This window comes from Embiotoca jacksoni, unplaced genomic scaffold (assembly GCF_022577435.1).
Source record: "Embiotoca jacksoni isolate LCO1_2020_lvr unplaced genomic scaffold, fEmbJac1.0.p SCAF_1, whole genome shotgun sequence".
Taxonomy (NCBI): Eukaryota; Metazoa; Chordata; class Actinopteri; family Embiotocidae; genus Embiotoca; species Embiotoca jacksoni.
Window position 1 is genome coordinate 5,433,298 of NW_027185229.1, and position 17,329 is coordinate 5,450,626.

General features: G+C 40.0%; 1 protein-coding gene across 2 annotated transcripts; it reads left to right on the plus strand.

Moving 5' to 3' along the window:
- The first annotated feature begins 1,533 nt into the window (after positions 1–1,533).
- On the plus strand, positions 1,534–17,273 carry LOC138203297 (phosphatidate phosphatase LPIN2). Of its 2 annotated transcripts, none has more exons than XM_069158061.1 (19): positions 1,534–1,579; positions 5,930–6,130; positions 6,257–6,352; positions 6,476–6,741; positions 7,366–7,473; positions 7,618–7,729; positions 7,856–8,678; positions 8,864–9,001; positions 9,090–9,183; positions 9,323–9,392; positions 9,591–9,683; positions 9,953–10,011; positions 13,060–13,210; positions 13,299–13,447; positions 13,608–13,694; positions 14,121–14,273; positions 14,632–14,746; positions 15,071–15,174; positions 15,660–17,273. In XM_069158061.1, the coding sequence occupies exons 2-19, from the start codon at positions 5,939–5,941 to the stop codon at positions 15,808–15,810; spliced, it is 2,961 nt and encodes a 986-aa protein (XP_069014162.1). In that variant the 5' UTR covers positions 1,534–1,579; positions 5,930–5,938; the 3' UTR covers positions 15,811–17,273. The 2 variants fall into 2 exon arrangements, with proteins under 2 accessions (XP_069014162.1, XP_069014163.1); XM_069158062.1 differs by having other exon boundaries at positions 7,621–7,729.
- Positions 17,274–17,329: the final 56 nt, after the last annotated feature.

Below are 17,329 nucleotides of genomic sequence, written 5' to 3' on the forward strand. Positions count from 1 at the left end.
TCAGTTGAAAACTATAAATTATATCTCTGCTACTTGTGGAATATGTGATTTTCATTGGCACAATCTTTTTTTTAATTTTTTTTATCTCTGTTCAAACTCCTGATTTGGTGGAGTGGTACAAATAGTTGATCTTGCAGTTTTATGAGGACGTGGCAGATATTTACACTGTACACACAACCATGTATTTTCTGTGTTTACACGTAGGCCTATCTACTTTTCTAAAGATCATAACCATCCCAGTCTTTTCCATGAGATAAAGTCAACACTACTTTTTGAAAGGTGACATGATATATGCTCCCATCCAAAATCTGAACTTAGCTCAAATAACATTTAGATCAAATTAGATCAGAGGAGAACTGGAGATGTCTGAATACAGTTGGATGGAGTGGCTCACCATGGAACATGAGTACTAAGTGGCATAATGGGATCATGTGGAACTGACAAAATAAGGTGCTGCCCTCTAGTACGTAACATAAACTTAATTCAACTGGCAGGGCCAATACATCGTTTCTGTTCTTTCTTTTGCAGATGTCCCCCCGCCGTGGAGCTGCATGTCTCTGCTCTGCGATTGTCGGTCCCACCAACAGTTCATGTTTTGGATCTCTATACTGTCCTATTCTCTCTCTGCTCTTCCCTCACCTACAACCGGTGGTGGCAAATGGCCGCCCACCTCTGAGCCTGGTTCTGTCGGAGGTTTCTTCCTGTTAAGAGGGAGTTTTTCCTTCCCTCTGTTGGAGGTTTTTCTCCCTCATAGAAGAGTTTTCCCCTCCTAGCTTATGTGGGAATTGTTGAATTGTTGGGTTTCTCTGTATAATGTTGTAAAGTTCTGCTGTAAGGACTTTAATGTGTTAAGTGCCATGAAATAACCTGTGTTGTGATTTGGCGCTATATACATTTTTTTATTGAATTGAATAGAATGCGCTTATCTGGATATGATTAAAACCCATTTATTTGAGAGTAAATTTGTGGCTCAGCAACATGTTTTATACTGCTGTGCATGTTTTTCCTCCAGATTTATTGTTTGGTGTAGGTTAGTTTTTTTTGTTACTTTCAAAATCAACACAACTATTACATTGTTTTAACTGGACAAGAACGGTAAGAAAAAGTAATGAGTAACTAAAGCTGTCAGGCAAATGAAGTGAATTAAAAAGTACAATATTTCCCCCTTATGTAGTGGAGTGGAACTATAAAGTACAATTATCTTGAATATGAATTAGTGGCATTGGCTACTTGAATAAATAGCTACTTTTCCATCATTGGTAGCTGATTTGTTATGATTTACAATCTCAGAGATGGTGCCAATCAACAGCCCAAATCAACGTTTGTCAGATAGCAATACGGTAATATAAAAATACAAATAACATAAACAATCGCTGTTAATTTCTCATTACACTGACAACTGAAAAGTCCAATGAATATATGCGTGGTTGAATCCTTTGTTTACTATTTGACGTTAGAGGCGGGTTCATTTTTCTTTTCCAATTTTCTTATTGGTTATTGGACTGATTGGCGTGTGTGCGCGCAGGCGCACTATACTAGGAAGAGGAACGGTTTCTCAATCTGAAAAGCAGCCTGAAAGGTAAGCTAGTGTCTATACTGCCACATCTTTATATCTCAAAGGGTAAACTGTCTGTAACATACTTTTGCCTTCGTGGAAGATGTTCGGTAGTCACAGGTGGTGGAATTATGTAATTTTGTGATAAACTAATTTTGTTGCTGTAACTTTCACGCATCGATTTACAAAAGGGGTGGTAAAGATGATTCAACTTTGAATTCTTCGTCAAACTAAATTATTCTTAAAGTTTTGCATTGTAAATTTAGCCTTTGTTTAAAAAATAGGATGTTTTTGTGGTTTCAGAGCGTTTGAATAAACTGTAATGATACTTCGTTCGTGTTTTATGTGTCGTGAGTTTGAGTGACGTGTGTCCGAGCAGTGAAACCGTTGCGGAAGTTATTTGAGTTTGTCGTATATCTCCAGATAAATGAAAATGTTGTTCATTCAGTTTCTTTCCAACGGCTTTACTACATGAGTTCTGCACATTTAGGGGCTGATTTCTTTCTGTCCCGTCTGAGGCAGTGATGGGGATAGATATTGCGTAATCATAAAATCGGACGTAACATTTTATAGTTTGATTATGCAACGCTGTTCAAAAGATGACAGGCTGGATCCCAGTGCATTAGTGAGATAACCTGCGTGTATGAGAGGGCCAGGTCAGCCAAAGCTACTCCTGACACACTTTTAGTATGTTCGCTTTATTAGGGAAGCTAAAAATCGGATTTTTGTTGCCGTTTTCTGAAATACCGATATTTTCAGCTCTTTTGGGCGATTGCTGGCACTGGTTTATGCATGTAGGCCTATTCCCCCCCCCCCCACACCTGATTGTAGAGAACATCAAGTCTCTCCTGCAGTTGAATTAACATACTATGCCTACTCTTACCGTGACAGCCCACTGGCAGATGCAACCATAAATAACAATACATTTCAAAATGTCATATCTATTTTACCTAAGATTTTCTTTCAAATATAACTGTCAGATTCATCCTACTAAAATAGGCTTGGATGTTCATAGAAACAGTCATTACAAAATGAAAAAAAAACCCTCCATTCTGCAGACGTGTTTATTAAACCTATTTTCATGCTTGATGTAAGAGGTGTAATGACACCACTTTGCACATGCACCGTGACACTGGGGACATAGTGTTGAGTATTTAATCAAGCATATACTAATTTAGTGTTAAGCCATAATTAAAACATAGCCTAATTTTATGGGCCTGTCATATCAGCAGAGATGTTCCTTTAGGGCTTATGCTGGTATTTCATTTAAAAACCTCTATCAGACGATACCGATGGCATGTTGATATTGTTGTGCGTCCCCTAATATATGGTACATTGGTGTTTAAATGACTGTTGAAATTTAGTGTGAAATCTTTTGTGTCTGGCAGCTAATCATCAGTGAGCATTTGCTGACTTTTTCTTTAGACATTAAAGAGGTCACCATCTGCTTTTTTTTTTATTTATGGGGATTTTGAACTAAGTTTGAATGATTCATACATATTTATCAGATTAACTGGAAAAAATGGACACAATAATGAATAGCAGCAGCCCTAGTGTCATGATCATGAGGTTTTAATTAGTTAAAGGCAGTGAAGCTGAAATTGGCAAATTTACACTTGAGGGATAAACAAAGAAAACAATTGACTAAATTTGAAACGGTTTTTTCCACAGATCAAATATTTGATCAGAGTATTACCATTAACTTTCCCCTCTGTCATCCCTCCACCATTTTGACTGACGGCTTTTTGCTCCTCCCGCTCCCTCAGCAGTTTTAATTAAGTGTCCCTCTAAATCATATATACAACTAAAAAATAGTGTAATGGCTGAAAACTGGTAATACACACCAGAGGGCCATGAGATCCACACTCCTATTTCATTTGCATTTTTAAATGAGTCACATGGCAGGCAAGAATGAAGTTTTTTGTATAGCATAGCTAATTAGCTACATGAAAACACTGACATCTCTCTTTATTAGAAATAGTTTTCATGTAGGCCTACCTTTCTTTTGTGTTTTCTTCTATGGGTAGCACAGGCAGTGATATCCATCCAAAATTTGTACGTTATTTGATTAAGTTCCTTCAAGTTCGATTTGTATTATGAAGGATCTACGAGCACTGGTAGAGAATGACTGCTGGAGAGTCCCCTCATCTATGATGGCCCAGAGAGCTGGGGTCATGCCCAGAAACTGTGTGGTCTATCAGTTTGTGTGTGTGTGCGTTTTCATGCCAAGCGTGTATGAATAGCCTGTCCAAGCCTTTTAGAAACTGCTGGTCTGGCTGTCATGTGCAGCGAAAGTGGGGAAGTATGAATTCAGTGTGACAGGAGAGTGGGTGTGGTGTGTGTGCTTATGAAATTGTGTTAGATAGAGGAAGCATTAGTGTGTGAGTGAATATACTAGGACTCTCTCATAGATTGCTATATTTTGCTTGCTTGCTCAGAACAGAGAGGACCAGAGTGCGCCCATCTCTGATGACCACTGATCAGGTGAAAAGTCGGATTTAGCTCAGTAGGTATAATCGACTGTACAGACGTTGGGAGCTATGTCTCAGATGTGTCAAAGCTGACAAAATGTAGCCTGACTTACCCAGACAGACATGGGTGAAGGCATCAGCCTTCTGAGGCAGCCGAGCGTAATGGGGAGCAAAGTCGAGAGGTTCCTCAGGTGGACATGGAGGTAAAGTTTCTTCAGACAGTTCCTGAGTTCCTGTGGTTGAAAAAGCCTTTATAGTGGCGCCGTATGGCGGAGGGGAGGTCAGGGCAACACAGCCTGGTTGGGAGGGGACATCTGCATCCTTCTCTGTGGGTAAGACATCAGACTGGAAATGTGGAGGTGTGTGGTACATGATATATCACTGTTTAAAAAAAAAAAAAATAATAATAATTATTAGGTATGTAAAAGTTAATTGGCTGTTGTTGTTTTTTTTATTAGAACTAATGATCAATCAAAACTTTTGCTAAAAAGCATCCTTTTAAAATTAAGCAATATTACACGAGAGGGTGTGCTTTAACGTGATTCTTGGCACGACAGTGACGCGGTCCATAATATTGCGATTATACAACAAGTTACTAACTAAATAAAATATGTAAACAAAATGTGTTCATATTGTGGGGCTATTCGCTCTCAAAATACAATTTTTTTTTTTTGTTAGCGGGAGCTCCAATTCCATGGCAATGACTGGGTATGACCAACAAGTGGAAAACAATTAGTCGCCTCAGTAGAAACGAATGTAATGTATGCCATGTTTACCACTCCAGGAAGCAGTCCGACCCTTAGTAACGACGTAGCAAACGAGATCCAGTCCGTTTTATTGCTTTCTGGAGATGGTTTCTCAAACTGAATAAATACAGCACATAGAAACACTAAACTGCTTAACTCTCTCAATCTCATTGTAAGTAAGATATCCACTGAAAGAAGATATCGATGGAGTTATGTATTTTTAAGATTTTAGCACCGTGTCATGTATTAAACATAGGAGTGTGCGACTATCTAAAGTGTTACGGTACGGGTGCTCGAAGCGACAATGATGGATCGAAAGACACCCGATTTCGCCAAATGGGTCACAATTAGTAGGCCTATAACAAGTAAAAACAACATTATATTGCATATTATATGAAATTAATTCCAATTATATATTCCCATTGGCAAGGCGGAATGATATTTCTAGTGATGAGCAGGCTGTGATGCTTTATGGTGATTTGAGCACGTTCCAAATGTACAGTTGACTAATCAGATCACGGGGTCGGAACTGCTCGTTGTATCAATTGTCTTTAAGACATGTGTGCCCAGATGAGTCACAGTTTGCACTCTGTCTATCTACGTTGGAACTCCACGTAGTGAACCTTTTCTTATAATCATGCCTGGCCAAGAAAAGGACTTCAGTAGCTCCTTTTGTCTCACAGTTGCAAACATCTGTGTTTAATGACTTCCAGCCACGTTGACCTTTAGCCCGTTAGTCATGATCAAGACGTGATCCCAAAGGTCAGAGCGGTTTACTCAAAACATGAGAAATACCTCCCTTGTAATCATTCAACAGACTTCCCTCTGTTTTGGAGCTAACTTGAGAAGAACGGTTTGAGGTTTCTTGGCCTAAAACTATATATTTTTATATTAGCTACCAATATAGTTGGTTATGTGATATAAGAACTGTTTTGCTGACAGGCAAATGTGCACTTATTCTTAGTGTAGTGACAATGAGGTGTGATTAGTGTTTTTTGCCCAGTAGAAGCTTTACTGAGTATATTTGGAGTTGTGGTTAAAGCCTTCAGTATAAACTGCAGACGACAGAAACTACTGAATGCACAGTCGACACTTTTTGTTGCGATGTCACACCACTTGTCCTCCCTGGTTCTCACTTTGTGCTTTTTTGTTTCCAGTCCCAAACCATGAATATTGTGGGCCAGTTGGCAGAGACTGTGTTCGTGACGGTGAAGGAGCTGTACCGCGGCCTCAACCCCGCCACTCTCACAGGAGGGATCGATGTCATCGTGGTGCGACAGCCTGATGGATCATTCCAGTGTTCGCCCTTTCACGTCCGCTTTGGCAAGCTGGGTGTGCTGCGCTCCAAGGAGAAAATTGTCAGTGGTGTCTTTGCCTTCTTTGAATATTTGTACTCGTATATTCTTTTTCTGTTGCTACATACAGTAGGCTGTCTGCTTTTGATGTATCATAAATGCAATTCACATTCATTCGTGTGATTTTAGGTGGACATTGAGATAAATGGAGAATCAGTTGACATGCACATGAAGCTGGGTGACAATGGAGAAGCTTTTTTTGTGGAGGAAAATGAAAATATGGAGGTAACATGATCGATATAAATGACTAATAGTTCAAATTCTATAAGTCATAATTTTTCGCAGTTCTTTTCCAGCTTTATATTCGCTCATTGTACATTTCTCTTTTTTCCTCCCTCCCTGTCCCAGGTCCCAGCCTATCTTTGCACCTCGCCAATTCCTCTGGAGATACCCGAGGACACAGAGGAGACCACCGAGGGATCCTCCATCACTAGCTGTGGTGCCCACAGGAAGAAACGCCGGCGCAAACGCATGCGCTCCGGTTCTCACCTCAGAGAAGAGGCCAGTTCCTCATCAGATGAGAGAGGAAGAGAGAAGGAGTGTGAGCGAGAAACGGATCAGGCTCAACAGGAGAGTCCTCCTGCAGCCGAGTGTGCCATGGCACTGCAAGTCAGGTCAGTCATTAAAACATAAAGCGAGGAAGCCATTAGCCTTCTGCAAATGGGAAAGGACTTAATCCATAATAATTTTGGATAAATGGTAAAATTACATTGTTTTTCGACTTTGCAAGAAAGGGTTTTGTGAGGTGGATTTTACGACCAATTACCTGAACATGCTTTTGCAAAAAAATAGTCCTGGTTTGTTTGTGTATTTAAAAACTACTGGAAGATTCGGTTTAACGATGACTTCTATTGTCCTGTGTCTTATTTTCTTGCATATCTAGAGTTAAAGCTCGATCTATCCATCAGTTGACATAATTCATTGACCAATACTAGTAAAATGGTTCATAGTAAGCATTGATATAGTGCCCTTTTACCTTGGGAGCCAACAATGAGCAGAAAACAGCTGAAAACTGCATAGAGGTGCGATGTTGATCCTCAGTGGGATTGTCAATCGTTTCCAAGGAGTCAGATGGCTCAATATTCTTTTCAAAAATGATGTATTGGTGCTTTAATGATAGTTTAAAGTTAACACAGTAATTTACATTATTTTCTTGTGTGTGTGTGTGTGTGTGTGTGTGTGTGTGTGTGTGTGTGTGTGTGTGTGTGTGTGTGTGTGTGTGTGTGTGTGTGTTAAAGTAAATCAGTGTACTATTCACTGTCTGAGGAGCCAAATGAGGAGCTGGGGGCCATGCAGACCAGAGACACTCACCCACATTCGGACGGAGAGCAGTCACCCTCAGACAGGTAAGAAGTTCATATTGAATTAATGGACTCATCAATTTGTTTGCCTCTGGCAGGAAGTTTGGAATCTTCGTTTTTTTCTTTCTATATTTAGTGACTTTTGTCCTTAGATGAATTGATCTTTTTCTGTTTCCTTCTCCTTCTCAGCAGTGTGTTCATCAGCCGGCCGTCTTCTCCTAAGAGTGACTCTGAGCTTCTGGTTAAAAGCCAAGAGTTGTCATGGCCTCAGATGGAGTGGAACTGGGGAGGCTTTCCCATGGTATAGCAATATACCCTCACACACAGATGTACAAAGCATACCCGTGTTATAGTAATGCTATAGATTTAAGCTTGTCGTGCTGACACCTCATCTCAGGCTTCTCACTCTGCTCTCCTTCTCTCACAGCTGTGTCAGCCAGAGAAGACACCTGTAGAGCTGCAGGGCCTCTTTCCTTCGGGCAGTTCTCATTTCCGCACCATCGAGAGACAGGACTCCTTTGACATGGGCCCTGAGTGTGTGATCAGCTGCGGGAAATTCGGCAGTGTGACAGTGGTCAAACCACAACCTCGGACTCGCTCCCTCGACTTCGGTAGCCACTCCATGCAAAGCAGCTCCTTATCCAAAGAGAAAAAGTCTTACTTTGCCCGTTCTACCTGCAGCGACCTCTTCAAGTCTTCTGCTTCATCAATGAATATAGACTCAAAACAGACACTTGAATGCACACTGGGGCAGGAGGAGAACAAAGACTTGTTTTCTAATTCAGTTAGTAATGGTACAGACTTCCTGCCTAGCACAGAAAGCACTGTGAGTATTGAGCATGGTAGCAATGTGATAGATTCAGTCAGCCCTGGTAATAAACAGAGGGGGGTCACTGTGACCAAACCAAACCATGCACAAAAACAACTCATCAAAGACAACGAGGACTGCACACTCCCAAGTATTTCATCAAATCTGAAACAGCAAGGGGCCTTATCTGAGCAGAGTGAACCGGACTCCACCACAAGCGCCCTTATTAGTGAAGGGGACAATGGAATAGAGCCCTGTGCTGAGAGAGGAGAAGAGGACGGTGTACCTGGAGTAACTGATTGGTCAGCTGAAGGCTCACCCAGTGAAAAAACTACACCAGAAGATGGAGTGAGAGACGCTGAGGTCAGCTTGCCCGCTGCAGAGGGGTTCCCAACCTCCTCGGAGGCATCTGTCAAAGCGGGTCAACAGGACAAGAAGAAAGGTGACGTCTTTATCAAAGTATTTATTGTTCTTTTAAGTGAGTCAACTCACTGAAGTTATTATTGCTCTTTTTAGACTAAAATTAATTCCTTTGTTAGTTTACAGTATGTCAATGTTTATGTGTCAATTGTTCACAGTAAAACATAATCGCCATCTCAGACCAACAGATATTTTTTATATTCTCAGGAAGCCAGTCGCCTCAGTCAGTGGGCAGCGGGGCAATGGACAGCGGCACAGAGTACCTGTCAGACTCCACCTCCTACAACATGGACGTCAGCATGTCCCTGTGCGGACAAGAAGGCGACACCAGCCAAATCACCAAAGGTAAATGTGGTGGAATGTGTTTTAAGTATATAAAGGAAGAACATGCTGGTGAAGTTAAATCAGTCCTTTTGCTGCTTTTGCTCTCCAGAGAAGTTTATGGAGCACCTCGTGACTTACCAGGATTTTGTCAACAATCCAGGAATCATTGACGATCCAAGTCTTGTCATCTGCATAAACTCAAAGTATAATTTCAAAACAATTATTTTTAAAAGAAAAATTATTTGTAGAATTCCCATTACATTACAACAGTGTATCCTCAAATGTTTAGTCCTCCAAGTTCATGTCAATGATTGTTCATCAGCTGGCTTTAATTTTTCACAGCTACTACAACTGGGCAGTGGCTTCTCCAATGGTGTTGTCAATGACAACTTTCCAGAAAAACCTACCCACGGTATTTTAATGTTTTTCAACTAAACTGCAAAAATCTTCAATAAAGAACCTTCTCTAATGTCTTGTTACAAACATTAACTCAGCTTTTTGCTGAACTTTTTAAAAGATTCTTAAGTGAAGTGACAGTTAGGATTTTAGTCAGCCAATGATTATAATGATAGGACATGTGTTGCCTTCTTTTTTTCTGGGTCATTTACAGAGTACAGTAGAGCAGCTGGTGAAGGACAAGATGCCCAAAAAGTCTGGACGCTGGTGGTTCTCCTGGAGAAGAAGAGACATGGACAACAGCCAGGTAGATGCTCATTTTAATGGTTCTTCATGGTGTAGCTTGGTGTAAGTTTGGACCTGCAATAATCACACAATCGCCACTTATAAGGGTGTGGTTTTTGCTAGCTAGATTCAGTTTATGCTCAGTTCATGTAAGAGTAATAAGGATTGTAGAGATGGTTGCAGTTGCAGGATTAGGTCAGAAACAGTTTGCTGGATCATCACTTCATTACAATTTGATTTCAAACGCACCCTTGCCACTTGACCTGATAACATAAACTCCTTGTTTTTCAGCAAAAGCACTCAAAGGAGGAGCAAGAGGAGCCACTAGCAAGTGTTTCCTCCACAGTAAAGTAAGTCACTTCACTCAGGAATGATCTCACACGAGTTAACAAACCTTATTAAACCTGACGTGCTGTGTTTCAGTTGGAACAGTTTCATCTAGTCCTACTGTTCAATTCAATTCAATTTTATTTATATAGCACCAAAACACAACATAGGTTATTTCATGGCACTTAACACATTAAAATCCTTACAGTAAGACTTTACAATATTATACAGAGAAACCCAACAATTCAACAATTCCCACATAAGCTAGGAGGGAAAAAAAACTCCTCTTTAAGGGAGAAAAAACCTCCAACAGAGGGAAGGAAAAACTCCCGACAGAACCAGGCTCAGAGGTGGGCGGCCATCTGCCTCGACCGGTTGGGGTGAGAGGAGAGCATAGAGAGAAAAGGACAGCATCGAGATAGAAGAGAAGAACTGTTGGTGGAGACGACAAGCGCAGGGCAGAGACATGCAGCTCCATGACGGGACATTTGAAAAAGAAAGAAGAGAAACTACGCGAGCGAGGGAACGGAATGGAGACAACAGACAATAAGAAAAAACTATGGGAGAGAAAAGGATGGTGAGGTATGAGTCAGTTAAAGAGTAGGAGGAAAGAAAAGAAGCTCAGCATGTAACGAGGTCCCCCAGCAGCCTCGGCCTATAACAGCATAACTAAGGGTTGGTTCAGATCTACCCGAGCCAGCCCTAACTATAGGCTTTATCAAAAAGGAACATTTTGAGTCTAATCTTAAAGCTAGAGAGGGTTTCTGCCTCTCGAACACAAACTGGGAGCTGGTTCCACAGGAGAGGAGCCTGAAAACTAAAGGCTCTGTCTCCCATTCTACTTCTGTAAACTCTAGGAACCACAAGTAGACCAACGTACTGAGAGCGAAGTGTTCTGCTAGGATTATATGGTTCTATAAGATCTCTAAGATATGATGGAGCCTGGTCATGTAGGGCTTTGTAAGTCATCAAGAGAATTTTAAATTATACTCTTGATTTCACAGGAAGCCAGTGAAGAGAAGCTAAAACTGGAGAAATATGATCTCTCTTGCTAAATCCCGTCAGTACTCTTGCTGCAGCATTTTGGATCAGCTGCAAGGTTTTTAATGAGTAATTTGGACATCCTAACAACAAGGAATTACAATAATCTAGTCTAGAAGTAACAAATGCATGAATGAGTTTTTCTGCGTCACGCTGAGGAAGGATTTTCCTGATTTTATTAATATTACGTAGATGAAAGAAGGCAGTTCTGGAGATTTGCTTTATATGATGTCTGAAGGACAAATCCTCATCAAATATGACTCCAAGGTTCCTCACAGTTTTGGTGGAGGCCAAGACAACGTCATCTAGAATAACTAAATGATTACAGAAAGAGTTTCTGAGGTGTTTCTGAGGACCAAGTACAATAACTTCTGTTTTGTCTGAATTTAGAAGCAGGAAGTTTTTGGTCATCCAAGCCTTTATGTCTTTTAGACAGGCTTCAAGTTTTACTAACTGATTAGTTTCATTTGGTTTTATAGAAAGATAGCCGAGTGTCACCTGCATAACAATGGAAGTTTATGCAGTGCTTCCTGATGACATCTCCTAATGGAAGCATGTACAAAGTAAAAAATATTGGGCCTTACACTGAGCCTTGTGGAAGTCCATAACTAACTCTTGTTTGTCTGGAAGACTCAAACAGATCATTCCTTTGTCAAAAAAAAAAGTTGATTTGCAAAAACTTTTTCAAGGGTTTTAGAAATAAACATCAGGTTAGAAATTGGTCTGTAGTTTCCTAAAACAGCTGATCAAGAGTCGGCTTTTTAAGTAAAGGTTTAATTACAGCCACTTTAAAAGCCTGCGGTACATAGCTAGTTACAATAGATAGGTTGATCTGATCTAATATGGAAGTATTAATTAAAGGGAAGACTTCCTTAAAAAGTTTAGTTGGGATGGGATCTAACAGACAGCTCAGGATCCAGATGAAGAAATAACGCTGGTTAACTCAGAGAGCTCAACGGGAGAGACATTTTCCAAGTATACATCTGGTCCTACAGTTGCTTTCAGGGCTGCTGTGCTTAACATCACATCAGTGATGGTGGCAGGCAGGATCTGCCCGATTCTCTCCCTAATAGTGAGAATTTTATTGGTAAAGAAGTTGATGAAGTCATTACTGCTGAGAGCTGAAGGAATAGAGGGCTCAACAGAGCTGTGACTCTTCGTCAGCCTGGCTACAGTGCTGAAAAGAAACCTGGGGTTGTTCTGTTCCACAGCTGTTCGTCTGCCTGAACATCTGTACGTAAGGGCATTCAATCTGTTGCTGGAAAGACTGATACCAGGACTGCCCGTACATTTGTATTTGTCTTTATTTTGTCTGTGTGGTTGGTATAACTCACAAATGAGGAATATTCTAAATAAACCAATGTTTTGGCAAGAACTAATAGTTTTGTTTGTAGTTCCCCGGAAGGGATTAATTGTAGCCACAAGCAGGAACAAACGACAACTACATGATTAGTAATTATCCATGATGCCATGGGCCTCATCCACTTCTATTATTTTCATCCAAACATCAAATTTAGAATTTTAGAATTTCTACTGAATTTCTTTAAATTCTACGAATCCCATATAACAAACACAAAAACAAAAGCAACAGGAAAGAGAAAACACGACTCGCATTACTTCTAATTATGTGTTACTTTTTAAGGAGGTGCATGTTGTTTTTAGATGGATCTTGTATGTAGCCGTTTAACCCTGTCATACTGGCATCACAACATAAGAACAAAATTATCATCTTATTTTTACAATTCACATATCAATCAATCAATATCACAGAATATTTGCTAAAACAATTGTTGTGACACTTAAAAGTAGCACTTAATTTTAATAAAAACATATCAAAAGTTGCTGTCAACATTTAACAGTATTAAAGCTTAAAATATGTGATAACAGTAAATGCTACAGATCAAGATTTGGCGATTTTCTTTTTTCATGCATAAATCACAAAATACTTTTCTGTTTTTGAGTTATTAATATTCTTTAATAAATTAATACACTGTGACAGAGAAACGGAACTGTATGTGTCGTTTCTTCAGAGCCACACTGGATGACATCGACAGTGACCAGGCAGCGGGTCTCGGTCGAAAAGCAATCCTTTCTTCCAGCCTATCGGCAGAAACTCTGAGCGCCACGCAGTCTATCAGCCAGATGTACCGCAAATCACTACGTCTGACTTCCAAGCAGATAGTAAGTAAAAACAAAAAATCAAGTGTATTTTAAAGAAGATAAACTGCCTGTGTTCCGATGTATTTCAACTATTCTGTCTGATAACCAGGAGCATCTAAACCTGCGTGACGGAGCCAACAAGGTGGTGTTCAGTGTGACCACACAATACCAGGGCACCTGTCGCTGTGAGGCTGCCATCTACCTGTGGAACTGGGACGAACGTGTCATCATATCTGACATCGACGGAACCATCACCAAGTACGTTTTACAGCATATTATTGGGTCTAGATAGACAAATAACTATTTTTTTCATAACTTAAATCTTATCATTTTTTTTATTTTCAGTGTTGTATATGTGCAAGTGTGAGATCAAGCTCTCACACTATTTTAAGTAGTCTTCACTTCCTGTCCCCTGCAGGTCTGACGCCCTGGGTCATATTCTACCTCAGTTTGGAAAAGACTGGACACACAAAGGCATTGCCAAACTCTACCACAAAATACACCAGTATGTTGAATTACATTCTTGATATATTGTCTCCTGTCAAATTGGAAATGATCACATCTCCAATGTCTAATTATCTCGGTCAGTTGTTCGTCTTCCTTGTAAACTTTCTCACACATTCGTCAAACCAGAACAAGCAAACAAAGATAACATATATTTCCTGCTCATGATTTCCCTCTGATGTCATTGTAGCTGCAGTTGACTCTATAATCTGCACTGCCAGATGTTTTTCTGTTTCTCGCCATTTTCACGTGTTATATTGTACAAATCTAGAGGAACAGACTGCAGTACATACTGTATACATAGTACAACGTATTGATGAAAGTATTTGTGCGGTCCATGCTGCAGGTCTACACAGTTGCAAAAATAACTTTAATTGATGTGTTTTGTTAAAGTCAAATCCTAATATGGTCGTCTTTTTCCTTGCAGAAATGGCTACAAATTCCTGTATTGCTCAGCCCGGGCTATAGGTATGGCTGCCATCACCAAAGACTACCTGCAGTGGGTCAACGACAGAGGCACTGTGCTCCCTAAAGGGCCTGTACTGCTGGCTCCCAGCAGCCTCTTTTCAGCACTGCACAGGTAAAAAAAAAATACTCCCACTGAACTACCTCACAGACAGTGTCATACTGAGACACATTGCATTTCATTTGTAGACTTTTATTTCACTCAAGTAAAAGATTGTAGGCTAAAACTATGTCAAATGAAAACAACTCTACAGTGTGTGTGTGTCTGTGCTTGCATGTGTTTGTGTGTGTGAGTGAGAAAGAAAGAAATTGTCCTTGAAGGTAGACAGTAATGAAATGCATTGCTGACCCCTAGTGGCCACATAAACACCTATACTCAGCTACTGCATTACAGGAAATATATAAATGAATGCGAGGAGATTAACATTTGAACAGACATCCATTTTGATTGTAAACTGTCCTTATCTGTGCAGAGAGGTGATCGAGAAGAAGCCGGAGGTGTTTAAAGTGGCCTGTCTCGGTGACATCAGGGACTTGTTTAACCCGCAGAGGCAGCCTTTCTACGCCGCCTTTGGCAACAGGACTAACGTGAGCAATGCTGCAGACCGGTTCTCAGTGGAGCAGTAGTCATAAGGGAATTTTACCTTAAAGTTTTCCAAATGCTAAGTTGATGTGCTTTTAAGTTTTCTTTTAATTTCAATGTACACACTCTAATTGGTAGAAATGAAGTGTGAGAAATGTGAAAGTCACTTGATTATGAATATGAAGAAAAACACTAGCTAAGGATTTATAATTATGAATTTGTGCTCTATCAGCGAAATAATGTTTTTATTGTACCTCAATTCTAGAAAAGGTTAAGCGAAGGTTAACACTGACGATGTTTTCTGTTTTTGTATAATGTTGTTTTCACAGGATGCTTATGCCTATAAGCAGGTTGGGGTGCCTGAAACCAGGATATTTACTGTCAACCCAAAAGGAGAGCTCATCCAGGAGAGGACTAAAGGCAACAAATCTTCGTAAGTATGACACGGAACAGAATGTTACGGTGAAGATAGACATATTTTCTACCATTTTAAGCACCTATGTTATTTAAAAAATGATGACCTTGCAATTCCTAGTAGTGGTAAAACATTTTTTTGAAGCAACATTCTCTACAGCTGTGAGAACGACCGTGCTGACAGCCACATAAACTGCACTATATACAAACCTGCAGCATCAAGACAATTAAAGGTTAAACAAATAAAAAAATCTCTGTGCAGGAGTGCAGCTTTTAGAATATAATAAATAAAGTTATTATTATACTGAGCACATTTTCAGACACTCCTGATTGATGCACAAATGTTTTTTGACTAATAATACTGGAATTGTGAGTCATTTTTGTACAACCCTGTGTGTTTCTGTGTGTGTGTGTGTGTGTGTGTGTGTGTTCTGTGTGTGTGTGTGTGTGTGTGTGTGTGTGTGTGTGTGTGTGTGTGTGTGTGTGTGTGTGTGTGTTTTGCAGGTACAGCCACCTCAGTGAGTTAGTGGAACATTTCTTCCCCATGACTTTCGTTGAGGGCAGCACATCCTGTGTTCTTGACTGTCCTGAGTTCAGCAGTTTCTCCTTTTGGAAGGAGCCTCTGCCAGAACTACAACTGGATGCACTATTTTAGACACACGGCAATATCTACCAACCCCTCCACCCCAACACACACACACACGCACACGCATGCATGCACGCACGCACGCACGCACACAAATTAAGGCAAGGCCATTTATCTTAAGATTTTTTCCAGCTTGACCAAATATTGCCTTACATTGCCAGACCTGCCAACTGTTATGCCTGTTTATGAGCCACTGCATGAACTGGTCCATAAAGAGACAACTCTCTCTTCTTATACTGCACTCAAAGGTGGAACCAAATTAAGTCCTAACATGCATTTAGGTTTCAAAAATAAGGTCACAAACCACGGCTGTTTGCTTTATATTTTGCCTTTTGTGTAAAAATCCTGCAATGAACGTGGCACAACTGGACAAACATGACTTTAGACTCTTTTGGCTTATTTGTTACTGTTTACCAGTGTCATAGTAATACCAAAAAAATATTTTTTTAATAGTGAATTGGCAGGACAACTCAGTCAGTTTAGCTATAAATATCAACCCAAAGTATTTGTAGAGCAATTAAGCTATATTTGATAATCAGCAGTGATCCTTAAACCCTGAGTTCCCTACATCCAGCGCCCTGCGACCAAATACAACAGGCCCGGGCACACAGATGCTAAACAAACCTGTTATCCTTTTATTCGGCAGAGATTAGAGAGATGATGTGCCTGTGTTGTTGGCAACAGTAAATGTTTTAGGATTTGAGCGTTGTGAGGGGTGGGGTTTGTAGCAATATGTACCAAAAAAACAAATTTGGCTTGAGAATGTATTTAACAATGCTTTGGTTAAGTTTAGAGTCTGTTTGACCTTCATGAGTAGCTGAAAGCTGAGATTTGCCCTAAACAAGGTGGAGCATTATTGCTTTTGTCAGACACGAGAGTGTTTTCAAATTACATTTGACTCAGGTGAGTACAAACCTTTTGGAGTCGGGGCTAAATCACCAGTAAGTAGGTGATAAGGTATAATGGCATTATTTCTGTTGTAAGGAGGAGGAGGACTGATGAACCTGAGCAAACAGTGATCATTGTGAAACTACAGTAAGCACATTTCCTGTCTCCCTGTCAGATACTGCACTACCAAGTTTAGAAATGTTTGTACACTACATGACATCAGACTGACTGACTTTTATTATTCCAGACATGTAAACAGACCTTGGAGGTGGTTTCGCTGGGGCTGTGCCTTTTGAAAACGGTTATATTTATTATTTTATCACTTGTCATGTATCTGTGTGGAGATGCAATAAAGCTGAGGATTTTACTGTCAAATACTTTGTTAACCAAATGTAACAAAATATATCAACGGGTTCGAAACAATGTCTGTTCTGTTTGTCCTCCAGTTTTAATGTCAAATAATTCATTGTTCCGTTTTTTTTTTAATACATTCTTCTTTGAGTGCACATACTTTGCCTGTTGCTAAGGTCATGCATTTTTACAATATTATACATACTTTTACAATAAATGGTTATTATGTTTAGTTTTAACAATGTATGTAAATTTGTTGATATTTTGGGGGCATGACATGGACACTTTT

What these genes read in the sequence shown, in the direction of transcription:
- LOC138203297 (XM_069158061.1), top strand. Translation starts at nt 5,939, where the DNA reads ATGAATATTGTGGGCCAGTTGGCAGAGACTGTGTTCGTGACGGTGAAG. An exon ending in GAGCAGTCACCCTCAGACAG is followed by an intron (nt 7,474 to 7,617) that starts GTAAGAAGTTCA and finishes TCTCCTTCTCAG; the next exon opens with CAGTGTGTTCATCAGCCGGC. An exon ending in CTCTTTTCAGCACTGCACAG is followed by an intron (nt 14,274 to 14,631) that starts GTAAAAAAAAAA and finishes TTATCTGTGCAG; the next exon opens with AGAGGTGATCGAGAAGAAGC.